Here is a 13,062-nt window from a genome sequence, read left to right on the forward strand (position 1 = left end):
CCATGTGTTCTTTTTTTGCATTTTTTCTTTGACTACTTACTAATGTAAGTAGGTCTTCATTGTCATTTATCACACTTGGTTTCCATCTATCTTATTTGGTCCTTCTAGCAAACTCATGAGCATTCCGTTCTCGAACCTCGCTTACTGCGCATTTGAGGAGTGGACGACGGGATCGCGGTTTAGATAGTAATCGCAAGAAGCTCCTGATTTGGTCTTTCAGATATGCATCATACTACATCCCTGCCCATCATCAATTGCTAGGCGATGATGTTGACATTCGCGTGATCGTGCCTCTGGACCCGAGTGTCTCATGACGCTCTTCCTTGGATTTCTCCTCAACATCGTGGTCGTTCAACGCACGCTCGACCTTACCGCCAAGGTCCATAAGATCGTCGTGTCCTGCCCTCTCGTTTACGACCTTATACCATTTTAACATCCTTCCTGCAAACCCACTTGGTACGCCGGCTGTTGGCCCACACAATTGATTAGCTCAAGTTCCCAGGGTGAATATCACACCAATTCCTCAATGCGGCATAAAATAGTGTTGAAAGAAGTCAAGGGATAACTCACAAATGTTGTAGTACACATACTTGGCCAACACCGGCGCCCAAATCATTGCCGAAATCAGTTGCCGTAAGACCACAACTCAGGCCTGTTGAGCAGTCCTGACTTTCCATCCGTCGTCAACCGCCGCAAGTCATGCAAATGGAGCAATAAGCAGACCAACATGCCCAGATCCAGACAAGCCCAAGTAACACGATAGAGGATTGAGACCACAACACGTGTAAACGCGAAGAATCCACCTCGTTCCAATTGTTTCGTCCAGGGGAACTTATCTCCCAATTCTCTCAAAAACTTCCTGGGAAGAGAAATCCCAACACAAAACCTCCTCCCATCTCGCACAATCATGTCAATCATCAAAATCACCATCACCAAACTCGCTATCCATACAGGCGAAGGCACCAAAACCATGGAGAGACGATTGACTCTTGGTTAACTTGCGGCAAGGACCCGAGGCAGTAGACGGTTAACGGTGGGTTATTCCCGCACTGGGATACCGGTTCCCTCCCCTTCAGGTGGGTAAACAGTTCAGAAAAGCTTAGCAGGAAGCGGGATCACCATATCTGGATGATGATGGCTAGGCTTGTGACGAGGAGGGTTGACAAGTGGGTGTACCACCTTTTATTTGATATGGAGTTCGCGTTAGTTTGACACCTAGCCGGTATATATAGCATGGGAAGGAAGGCAGAGAGGTCAGAGGGGGGGAAGGAAGAAGAGAGATAACTACTAACCAATTTACCCCAACACGTTGCAACCCACTCTGCACTAGCAAAACCGGCAGCACACTATCGAACGCCAGCATCCTCACCAGCTCCGCGCTCATTATACTCCTCGCTATACTCCACACAGATTCCAGCGCCGGACATGAGTCGCCGTAATGCAGCGAACAGATGGATCGAGACGTGGTTGCTAGGGTGGCGGCCTGCATCGTGAGGACGAAAAAGGTCTGTGCTTCGTAGAATTCTACGGTCGCGGATATCAGGGCAGCGCTGGGCTTGGAGAGGACTAGGGATGTTTGCCACCCTTTTGATGTTGATGTTGCTTGGGCTTGGATCTGGGCATGCTTTCGACGTGTATGTGGACGTTCTGATGCGGTGCGGTGGAGAAAGACGAGCTTGCGCGGTCAGGAGTTGAAGAGTTTGATGAGGAGGAAGAAGAACAGGGTGAGGTAGCTTTGGGAGAGGTGGGATATTAGGACCTGTTATTTCTGATGACGAGGTTAGTGGGTTGTTGGGCTCGTTAAAAAAGGGGGGGAAATGGAAGGGGACATACACCAGGGCCGGCAACGTCCGAGTCAATCCTGGCTACGAACCCCTCGCAGTAATGGGCAAGTCCGGCAGAGATGATGGAAAAGTCATCAGATCCGAGAGTGGAAAGGTTACGATTATGCAGCGCGGAGAGCTCGTTTTGGGAACAGTCGGGACAAGACGCGACAGCACATTGGACTTCACCTCTCAGCATTGCATCTCCGTTGAAGTTTGTGAGATCTGCGGAAGTCACGCCGAACTGAGCGAGAGCGGTAGAATTGGTCGGTGGACCGAGGGAGAGGCTTCTGTTCTGGATCGTCAGGGCCGCCGACGAAAGGGTGATGCAGTTGGCCAACGTGGCAAGGGAGCCAAAGAGGAGGGAGATATCGACGCATGCTTGAGAGCAGTTCAATGGCGCGCCAGGGTTATTGCTGCTCGTTATCGGATCAACCGAGTGGGAGGTTTGACAACTGCCTGGAATCAGCTGTTTGGTCCATGGAGTGATGTATTTCTGCGACAGACCCGATGCTGAGGTTGTGTTGCTGATAAGATCTAAGCCGTTTGTTATGCTCGTGAAGAGGACCTCGTGTGTTTTGTTCCGGGCTATGGTCCAGTAGTAGGGTAGGTTGAGGAAATTGTCGGGGCGGAGTTGGACATCGTCTCTCATGCGCAGTCTTGATGGCGGCATCTCGATATCCACGGCAGAAGGCTCTACATTCAAGATATAATAATCAGATGAGACCCTGTGAATCTTGTACGGTTCAAGAGAGTTGATGACTTACAGGCCGACCTATATGATGGAATCTAGGGACATAATAGGTCCTCCATCCCACTACAAACCCCGCCATTGCTTCCTCTTAACCTGGGCCTTGCTTAGATCCTGGTGAAGTCCGCAGGAAACTTGGGCAGGGCTTTCGCAAAGCTGTACCCGTGGGTAAGTGTGATAACCGATATTCATTGTGTGGCGTAGCGAGAGTAGAAGGGATTCTTTGGGAGCACAGCACTAGGCATAGGGCTATCCTATTTTGCCGGTAGTTCATCCGCTTTGATTCGGGCCTTGTGAGTCGGATCGATTGGGGGCTAAAGTGATAGCGATACAACGCGATATATCCAACCAAGCGCAGCTGCGCAGGAGGGCCGTATCAGATGCTGAGTCGAGTGCTGGCAATCCAGTCGCAAAGAAAGATGAACGGAGTGAGATCGTGGTTGTAGATTGAGAAGAAATTGATGGATTGATTGGTGTAGGAAGAAGAGGACGATGTCTGCAATCCCAGGTTGAGTACCTTGCCCTAAGAACGAAAACTCTGGTGGGGGACAACTTTTGGTTAGAGTGAAAACGGACGGCTCGTACCTTCGCGCCTTCCATAAAGTGCTCACATATGTGAAAGCCCGGCAGAGAAGGTGCGACTCCATGCACCCCACGCTCCAACACTCTGGGTTGATATCCCCAAAAATGCTGCCATAGGGAAGTGAACTACAGAGGCAGTTTCGAAAGGGGAGAATGGATGGACAACTTTACTTTGAGAAAAAGTCTGCACTCTTGCAATACCGAATGAGCGACGCGAAACGGTCAATTTTTTCTTCTCCAAGTGTAAAAGAGGAGCCATGATTGTTATCAAGCAAGATGTTGACCAAAAAGAACATTGAAAACAAGTCAAAAATGTGCAATAAAAAAAGTGCAAAAAACAAACAAACGTGGTTGGTCCGTATTGGATTCGAAACAATATCTTCCTCGAGGACCTCAATCAGAGGCGAGATCTTCCCACCTGAGGGATGTTGCCTTTTACCCCAACGAACCTTAACCACGGAGAGACAGCTGGTTAGGATGACTTATGTGCCCGTTTGACCCCAAGGGATAGTGGCGGGCACCTTCCTACTGACTATCGCAAGCTATGACCCTTTCATCCCAACCCAACTTTGTGATGTCTGAAAGCATCGAGTCTGGGGCCCGCAGAGCGAGAAAACTGCCCTTGTACGAACTTGAGGATTGAAAAAGTATCTAGCCAACGATGGATAAGTCTACAACCAAGCACGAACGAGATCATATCCAGAAGTTGGTCGGTCTTACGAGCGGTTCAATACCGCATCCCAATGTCGTTTTGTTTCGAGAATGATGTAAGCATTTAATGACGCTACGGCGGTATCAGTGATGCGGGCAACTTTTGTTTGTGTCACGTACTCTCACTCGAAGACGCTGCTGGAAAATTGGGGGGCTAGAAACTTGAAGCACTGCGTCCATGTTCTTGAGTGTTCAGTCATCAGCCATAAAAGTGTGTTGTAGTCATGATTGTTCTTGTATGAGGAGGATTGGTGGCTCTTCGCTGCCAGTCTGCTTCTGAACGGCCGGGTTTTCTCATGGTGAGTGCGACGGAGGTGCGGTCTGTAGCAAAGTGCTGGCCGCTTAGGGGAAAAAGAGTCAAACCCGGTAGATGGCAATGAAGGAATCGTGTACTACTCAGCTAGGTAGTCCCTGGGGGCAAAGAGACGGCGATCAGGCAACGTGACATCCAAGAAATCACGGACTATCATCACCGCAGTCCCTTCGCTACCTCACACAGCATAGATAGATGAGGAGGCAGGCAGACGGTTAGAAACCTCATCGCCCTGCATCCCCCGGCGTGCCAAACCATATCGCTGCTGTGATCGGTCAAAGGATCCAAGAGTTTGATATTATTAGTACATGATAAATGGGGAGAATCGTATCTGCACGATGTGTGATGTCGTGCGCTATACCGAATGGATAGCTCGGTCGAAGTCAGGTCGGCGGTTGTTGATGTGTGCCTGTCCTATGGTACCTTTGCTGTGTTACCTAATATTGGTGTGTGTAACGCTCGCACCGGCAAAAAGGATGGAGAAGATGGGGGGTGTTGGGGGATGCTGCTCGCTTAGAACTCTGTTCTGTACTACATCACATTGGAACCGCGCCTCGAGCTTTTCGAAGGATTTACCTAAGGTTGATGATCCCCGAACACGCGCTTGAGTTGAGGGAGGTTCAACAGGACATGGTTCGTTGTTCGGCGTAGTTACATGTCCGAAGTGCCTGTCGAGAAGCTGTGTGAATTTGATGATCATCTTACTTATTCTCTCTGAAACCCAACGCGGTGGCTGTGGCGGCTTGGCATGACCGGTGGGAGGTGATAGAAGTGATAGATCACGTGGGTTTCTCGGTTTACCCCGGAGAGGATAATAATACACCGTCATCAGAGGCTTGAAGGATGAGTACCTTGCATGGAAAGTCAAGGAGCAATAGACAGGTTGAAGGACCCCAAAACGCCAAGTGGATTATAAGCTGTTGCTGTCCCGAGCAATATGGACGAGCCCCCGTATTCAGAAGAGATTCCGAACCTTTTTTTTATCCTGTCAAAGTTCCTGGAGGACTGGGGAATCGGAGCAGGGCACTCAACTTGTAAGTATCGCCGAAAAGCCGGGGGTCCTTCCGGGGAACACCCGCCCGCCGGGTAGGGCGGTCTGGGGGAACCTATCAAGACGTCTCTACGTCGATAGATTGTCATGCTCACTCTTCCCGTAGTGAGTGGTTGGTTTGTTCGATATCCAGCTCCCAGGACTCAGTTCAATCGTCACGAACCGCTGTGTGCCCTCATAATCTTAATCATATTAGTCATGGTCACGAGTTGAGAAAACCTACAAATTTCCACTGGAATGGAAGCACGGGTAAGTAAGACCTTGAAACCCGGTGCAGCGGTCATCTCCGAGACGCGGGAGGATGGAGACGGGTTGTTCGATGAGAAAGTGAGATAGAGATCCAAAACCTTGGCACGGCACCTCGTCCGGATAGACTTATGACCAATGATGTCTCAGAATGCGGGAAGCTGAAGGAGAGGTCGGGACAGAAGGTAGCAGCCAATATCCAAAGGAGTTATAGGACGTCACTCGGGAGGTGGGGGCGGGTTGTTGGCGGTAGATGAGCGAACATCATGAGAGATTGTTTTGGGAATCCGGGCGGCATCCGCAGCTGCGATGGAGTCCAGACAAGGACACCGCTCGGCAGACAGATTGACGGGAAATGGCAGGTGAAAACTGAATGCAGGAGTTGTAAATAGGAGTTGATGTTAGGTCCGAAAATAACATTCGGCCTCTTTGAGTTTTGCCTCAGGAAATATGTTGAAATATGTTGCCAGGTTTAATGATTGGAGGAAAAGAAGAAAGACAGAAGTCACTGAAGCGTCGTCTAGAGCGGAGTTGTTGAAAGCCAGGGCCTCCTGGACCGACATTTGGCTGCGGAGAAGGAGTGGGGCATGTGCATGTTATAGATTCAGGAAAAGTGGAGTAGCGAACGGGGAATTTACATGGTAATGAACCGTACTAGAATTTACCAACCCGCTATCTCTCAGAAAATGGAAAGGTAAACGAGGCAACCATTTCTCGTCCGCTCGCCGCGTTGGTCGCCTTATGGATGCCCACTCGTCATTCGTCATTTTCCACTCAGGTCCGACAGCAATCCCTCCCGGCTTCACGCCGTCTACAGTCATAGGACCAAATGATCCCGTTTCACCCCCGCTTGGCACAGTTCGCGCTGACGAGTCCAATGAAGCCATGTTGGCTCACCGAGACTCGACCATGCAAGAAGCAGGTTCCTGAAGCCAACGATAGCGCAATTTGCCCGTCATGGAATGACTTGCATGGCGCGAGTCGCGGCGATGGAGTGAAAAGTGAGCAGCAAACCAAGCAAGACCGTCGACGTCGAACCCCGACTTCAAGGCGCGGCACGGCAGCAATCTAGAAGAGGAGGGCATCCGACTGAAACCTGACGCGGGCATCATGCTGGCTGAATGTCTTCCCTCGTTGCCGCCGGCGTCACAAGATGCTGACAGCGAGAGAACCTTAACTTCAGCGAGCCTATACCCACAGAGCTTGACGCCCAAGGGAGGCGCTGCTCCGCCGTTGCTGCAGGGGCGGTTTCGGGGATAGAGTGTGAAGACGGGAGTTGAGTCCTGACGACAAGTCATCATTCTCTCGATGACCTCTTGATATCCTATCCGTGGTGGTTTGGGTGAGATGTCGTCGGCAGAGAAACCCACGATAGGCAAAGCTCCCATAGAGTTAGCCGCAGCATCTAACCCATTGTGGCAGTGGCTTCCGTACACCTAAACTGATGGCTAACGCAGTTACACAAACAGAAACGCCATGTCTTTGGATGGGCCGACTCGGGTCGATCAACTACCCTCCGGGGCCTCTGGAGCCTCTCGGGCCTCTGGAACTGGAGGCGCTGGCACACCATCATAGCAGTCTTGATTATGGCTCATCCCGGATGGCTTTAACTCGCTAAAAGGGACCATACAGATGCGCGATCCTGGCGCGGGAAGAAGACGCCCAAGTCTCGGGTGGATTTTCTGGCCATATCCATCTGGTTGGGATGGAGGGTGGTGAGGACCCAAAGGGACCCAGTGTCTCTGTGGGCTGAATTGTCAACCTACGATTCGACGTCTCTAGCACCTCCAACGCCTCCAACTGCTCCTTTTAGGGGTCGACGGACGGCCACACATCAATGACCCAAAGACAGACCACCGCCCAAATCTCCAAAGTTTGCTTCCCCTGAAACTCGGGGCTTGCTCCGAAACCTTTGATTTCGGCGTTCGCTCCGGTCATGATCCTTTAGAGAGTTGGCCGTGGAATCTGTAGAGCTACAGATTCGGTCACTGCGACATTTTCTGAGATTGGGACCCGTGATGGCAGAAGACGGAGGTGTCGCCGTGGTTTTGGTCCGTAATTCTGCCTCTGGTACAGTGCACAAATTCGTCAAGGGGGACTCAATCGGTGACAGCGCCATCCAATGAAAAAGACGCTTAGATCCGACTATTTCCTCTTTTGGCCGCCGCATTTCTTCAAAACATCGCAACATTAACCCAAGCTGGGCACCAGCCACACCTGGCTATACTGCAATGCGACCATACCTTTTCCCAAAACTTAACCTGTGATTTGGGCATCTCCATTGGAACCCATCCAGTCTTGTGCCGCCCAGACCTGGACCCTATCTCCGAATCAGCAAGAACGACTGCGAATAATCCGGTCCTGGATACGGTACTTGAAATCATTCCGGCAAACACCACCCCTAGTTGCCATTCCCCTCCAGGACTTATACCCCAGAATATCCTCAGGGCTCTCTCCGGACAACGCGGTGAGACATTATGGTTCTTGTCAGCGAGCTCCGGCCTGAGACTCCATGCCACCCTTGACACAAGGAAGGATTAGGCCACGATGTTGGAGCAATACCGACCATTACCAGGACACCATCAGCTTCGCAAGTTGATGCTTCCCAAGTTCAACCCGACATGAGGCCATACGACTCTTCGTCTTGTTCGTCTTGGCGATGCCCTTTTGAGATACCAACAACTTGAAAGGCCGTAAATGTACCCGTCTTGTTTCGGGCCTCCTTGACCTCAAGATTCAAAGCGTCACAGTGAAGCGGCAATGCTCCCGCTTCACATCCTCAGCGCTGGGGCATTACGAAGAGGATTATCGAGGATTTGAAATCAACTACACATGGTCAGATTTCCTGGTCTATGCTTACGACCCCAACGATACACATTACCCTAAATTTGGGCGTGTATACCTCTAGAACTACCCACCGAGAGCGAGACAACTCATGACCGAGTCTGCTTACATCAAGAGCCGCAATGCACGATTTTAGTCATTCAGGTTGACAGTTGAAAGGAACAACAGTCTTCGTCAACCGTATCACCACAGACAGCGGTTAAGCTTGGATCTCCGATCTTGGTACTCCCCATACCCGGTGCTGATATACGAGTCCTTGGTCCTATCCCTATGTTCATCGCAATGGTGCGCGAACCATTCTTACGGTATTACAGTCTTACAAACTGGTGTTTGAGCACGTATCAATACTCACATTCGGCAAGATCTCCATGTGCAACCAACCCCCGAGACAAAGAACCCATGGGTGCCTATGCATGGCCTCTGCAAGAAAAGGAAGCCCTCGATTACAGGTACGTATTGACATCTCGAAGTACTTGAATCCTGATGACTTCCAAAGGTCGAAAAAGTGGACTCTCGATAATTACAGGACTGAAAGACTGCTGAGTTGTCCAAAGCTGTGCCAGTAGCCCTGCGGCGCAGTAAGCACAGCTTGGCAGACAATTGGCCAAAACTCACAGATGCCCCCCATACAATTTATTGTTCAGACATCAAGACCACATCAAGACCCCGGTAACCGGCCCTTTCCTGATCGGGCCAAGCTTCTGATGTGTGTAAGACGAACGTGATGAGAGGCCTTCCCCATCGTCACCAATGGCTGAGCCACCTGAGGCCCTCCCCTCTCTTGATTGATCGTCGAGGTAGCTGCCGTACCACAAGTACTGGGTCTTGGCTGTTTACCTATCTGACTTTAATTTAGTCGTATGCTAACTCTGTTAAGATTTGAGGCTCTGCTTGTACATTAACTTGTTCCACTGTGTAGCGGAACAACCTGGCGAGTCCTTCCAGTCCCCTGGCGGACGCAAAAGACCCTTGACACTCAGTCACAGTCCACTTACACTGTCATATAATGCGTCCATGGTCCCCCTCTAGCTTTCCTTCATGTCACGCCTTTTCTTTTTCAACCTTACTCTTCAGTCAACATCGAAGTGGTATGAGACCTGATCATACCTCAACATTCAACAACACCAAGAACATCTGACATTTCATATCTACTGATACCCCTTCTCACTTTTCTTCTTCCTGTTACACTCGGTTCTGTGTACTCGAATGCACCTTTCCTTTCCATTCAGAACTACTCGAAGACCTCCACAATATTCGTGATTTGTGCATCTGGCACAGTTCGTCAAGATGACCAACCCGTGGTTCTTCTCGAACGACAACTACAACTACCAGCACATGCAATACTCTTACAACAGGATGGAGGACACATCCTCGAGCTTCATCGATCCCAGCCTGCAAAGTCAAACACCACCATCGCTCTACCCGGTCAACATGGATCAACACCAGACAATGCAACGCCAGTACAAGGAAGAGCAAAAGACAACAATGTTCTTCAACTCCAACATGCCACAACAGCCCACCTTCATGCCTCCCTTCCAAGCCCGCTACAACAGCCCCTTCTCTGCCTTTGAGGCTTCAGAAGCGTCCGGAAGTGCACAAAGTCCGCCAGCCGACACCAACACCGAACTTTCTGCCTACTACGAAACCCGCTCGCCCCTACAGGAACCTCTGCCCTTTGAAGACACTGGCTTCTCCCAGAACCAGATTATCCAGTTCGCCGGCATGGGTCTGAGCAAAGACTCCTCCTTCGTCAATCCCATGGACGTCAACTCCACCGGGCAGTTGGACGGCTACGACAGCGAAACCAGCACTCCCGAGTTCACCTTGCTTCAGCGTGTCGACAGCTGGGAGAGTTACACGACTGGTGGCGTGTCTGGCGGGTGTGACGTGGAGCAGATGCAGCATCATAACTCGCCTATAGTTGACTGCACAAAGCCCGTCAACCACCACTACCCGGTACCTGCACCCCAGGAGAAGGTCGAAGTGCAATCACCGACTATCCTTTCCCTCAACTTGAAGCGAACCAGGGACATCAACGCCGACGACGAAGACGATGAGTACCTCCCAACCACCAAGCGGACCGCGTCTCTTCCATCAACAACCACCGCTAAACCCAGAACAACAACAACCCGCCGCGGCCGCCCCCCAACCTCCCATTCCTCCCTCACCACCCACCGCCCTCACGGGCCCCAACACCAAAGCCAACCAACTCCACGCACCTTTTCCTCAACTGCCACAACCAAAGCCCCAAGTCAAGCTCTAACCCCCTCCTCTGCCCGCGGTACCCTCCTCTGCCCGCACTCTCTCTGCCAACACTCCCACTCTCAATCGCACGGCTTCAAAGACCAGCCCTCTCTAGACGCGCACATCAAGAAACAGCATTCCCGCCCATTCATCTGCGTCTTTTCTTTCGCCGGTTGCGATTCCACGTTCGGAAGCAAGAACGAATGGAAGAGACATGTGGCTAGTCAGCATTTGGTGCTAGAGTATTGGCTTTGTCGGGAGGGGGAGTGTGCCCATGTGGACAACAACTCTCCTCCTACTACTGCTTTGGGAACGGCAGGAGCTGGTCCGAGATCTGGCCGTCGCAGCGGTGCCGGTGCTGTTCAGGGTGTGATGACAGGAGAGGAAGATGACGAGGACAGTAATGCCCCCTTGTTGCCCAACGGCGCAGTCTTCAACCGCAAAGATCTCTACACGCAACACGTTCGTCGTATGCACTTGCCTTCCCACCTAACCCACCTCAAGAAGGAATCTACCAGCACATCTAGCAACAAGAAACCATCCCCTCTCAACCAGAGCAATAATAACACAGCCCAAGAACTAAACACCTACATAGCCACCCTCCAATCTCGCGCACAAATCAAGCGCTGCGCTTTACCTACATGTATGCGCTGTCCCGTCCCTAGCTGCACGCATGCCCCCTTCAAGGGCACCGAGGCGTGGGATCAGAGGATGGAACATGTTGCTAAGCATTTGGAGAAGTCTGCTGCTGCCACTGCTTCTTCTTCGCTTTTTACTACTTTTGCTGCTTCTACTGTTTCTTCTTCTCCGAACATTACAGAACATAATGGGGAGGAAGATAAGGTAGAATTTGGTGGGGAGAATGACAAGACGCTTACGGAGTGGGCTAGTAGTCGCGAGGTGGGGATTATTAGAAGAGTAAACGGAGGCAAGTGGACGACTAGAGATCCGCTCAAGAGGAGGGGACATGGTGGGAATGGAAACCCACATGGGTGTGGAGTGGGAAGGGGTGGACGGACGAGGGCGGTTAAGAATAAGTCGGCTAAGGGTGTGAAGAGAGAACAGGAGGAGATCTACGTCAAGCAGGAGATTGTCGTCCGACAGCGGACATTCGACTTCGATGAGGATTTGGAGGATGAATGACTTCCGACGAGAAAAGAGAGGGTTGACAAAACTTCGCCTTCTGTTTTTCTGTTGGATTCGGTGATGGTTCACGGCCCAGAAAGGTTGGTGTGAACAAACAAAAAGATATTGATACGTTAACTGGAACTGGACCTGGGAACCCGGGGGGGATATGGGGGATATTGGATTGGGGGTTCAATGACTGATGATGATTGATGATACCATATAGATAGCTACACCTTCACTACTAAAGTCTTTCTTTTGTCAAGTGGCTAATAAACGTGTGCGTTGTCTTTTACTCACTGTTGAGTTGTTCCAAGTGCCCGCCTTTGCTATTGTGATGATTATTCATTTCTTGCCATAGTGGGGATGGGGTCATGGATATCAAGCAACTCACATTAGTTGCTACCTGCATTAAGTAGTCAGTTGGGCTAACAGACTGGTATCAAGTTAACATAGATGTCTGATGCTGTGGAGTTCAGTACTTCAGTTGCTGTGATCTCGACCATCTATCGTCGTGATGCTATTCCTGGGGAGCGATAACTAGGTATGAGTCAACGCGTTGACCATTTCTTTTTCCTAGCCAAAATATCAGCACCAGTACGAACAACCTCCTCGCTTACCTTCTCCCATAACCAATCTCTCCTCTCTCTCATGTTCGGTTACCATCGCATTTCCACGGTCTTGCAGAAATAATTCCGCATTTCAGCTCATGCTCAAGACGTCGACATGGGGCGTGGATCGTGATTGTGTGGAACCAAAGGACATCATGGCTGCATTCCGGGCCTCCTGCAAGTCCCCAAGCCGGCGCCATGCTCCTGTCATTGATAGGTACCACTGAGCGCCAAAGCATTCCTTGTTGACTGGCTGCTGTTTAACAGAAGGCCCGGTGGTCGGGTCGCTTGTAGGCATCCAGGCACCCAGACTACCCAGAAACCAGAAGAGCCAGGTTATCAGTAGGCGTGTAGGCAGGCATGTCGCCGGCTTGGGGACTTGCAGCAGCATTCGGATGGCGTAAGGCGCGAAGCCAGCAGGAAGCCAACAGGATGAAGCAGTGTCATGTCGCTCGTAGTGCTTTTCTTTCAGTGGCGGATCGAGTTTCTGGTTAACGTTGTAACTTTCATGTCCCATCCGGTACAAACTTACCGAAGGGTTGAGAGTGACCCTTTGGCAACCCACGGAGGCAGGCAGGTAACAATCCGGCCGATCACTATAATCAGTTGCCTCCACCCACACCGCGATTCTCCCACCTTAAGCTTCCAAGAGCATGTAGAAGCGGCGGTGTGCCGAACAAATGTTGGACAAAAAGTTCCAGTTGCATCGCAGACGGACGGGAGGGCAAATGTAACCTGCTACCACATCCGCGGTGCCAGCA

The 13,062-nt window shown here is 51.0% G+C and overlaps 2 protein-coding genes across 2 annotated transcripts; one reads left to right on the forward strand and one right to left on the reverse strand.

The window, feature by feature from the left end:
• Positions 1-89: 89 nt before the first annotated feature.
• Positions 90-3,462, reverse strand: SMAC4_07525 (uncharacterized protein). The gene is made up of 5 exons (XM_003344469.2): positions 2,591-3,462; positions 1,834-2,519; positions 1,293-1,759; positions 571-1,179; positions 90-465 (listed from the first exon to the last, which is right to left on the reverse strand). The coding sequence occupies exons 2-3, from the start codon at positions 2,494-2,496 to the stop codon at positions 1,685-1,687; spliced, it is 738 nt and encodes a 245-aa protein (XP_003344517.1). The 5' UTR covers positions 2,497-2,519; positions 2,591-3,462; the 3' UTR covers positions 90-465; positions 571-1,179; positions 1,293-1,684.
• Positions 3,463-9,366: 5,904 nt separating this feature from the next.
• On the forward strand, positions 9,367-11,913 carry SMAC4_07524 (uncharacterized protein). The gene has a single exon (XM_003344468.2). The coding sequence runs from the start codon at positions 9,609-9,611 to the stop codon at positions 11,706-11,708; it is 2,100 nt and encodes a 699-aa protein (XP_003344516.1). The 5' UTR covers positions 9,367-9,608; the 3' UTR covers positions 11,709-11,913.
• The last annotated feature ends 1,149 nt before the right edge of the window (positions 11,914-13,062 follow it).

This window comes from Sordaria macrospora, chromosome 2 (assembly GCF_033870435.1).
Source record: "Sordaria macrospora chromosome 2, complete sequence".
NCBI classification, from domain to species: domain Eukaryota; kingdom Fungi; phylum Ascomycota; class Sordariomycetes; order Sordariales; family Sordariaceae; genus Sordaria; species Sordaria macrospora.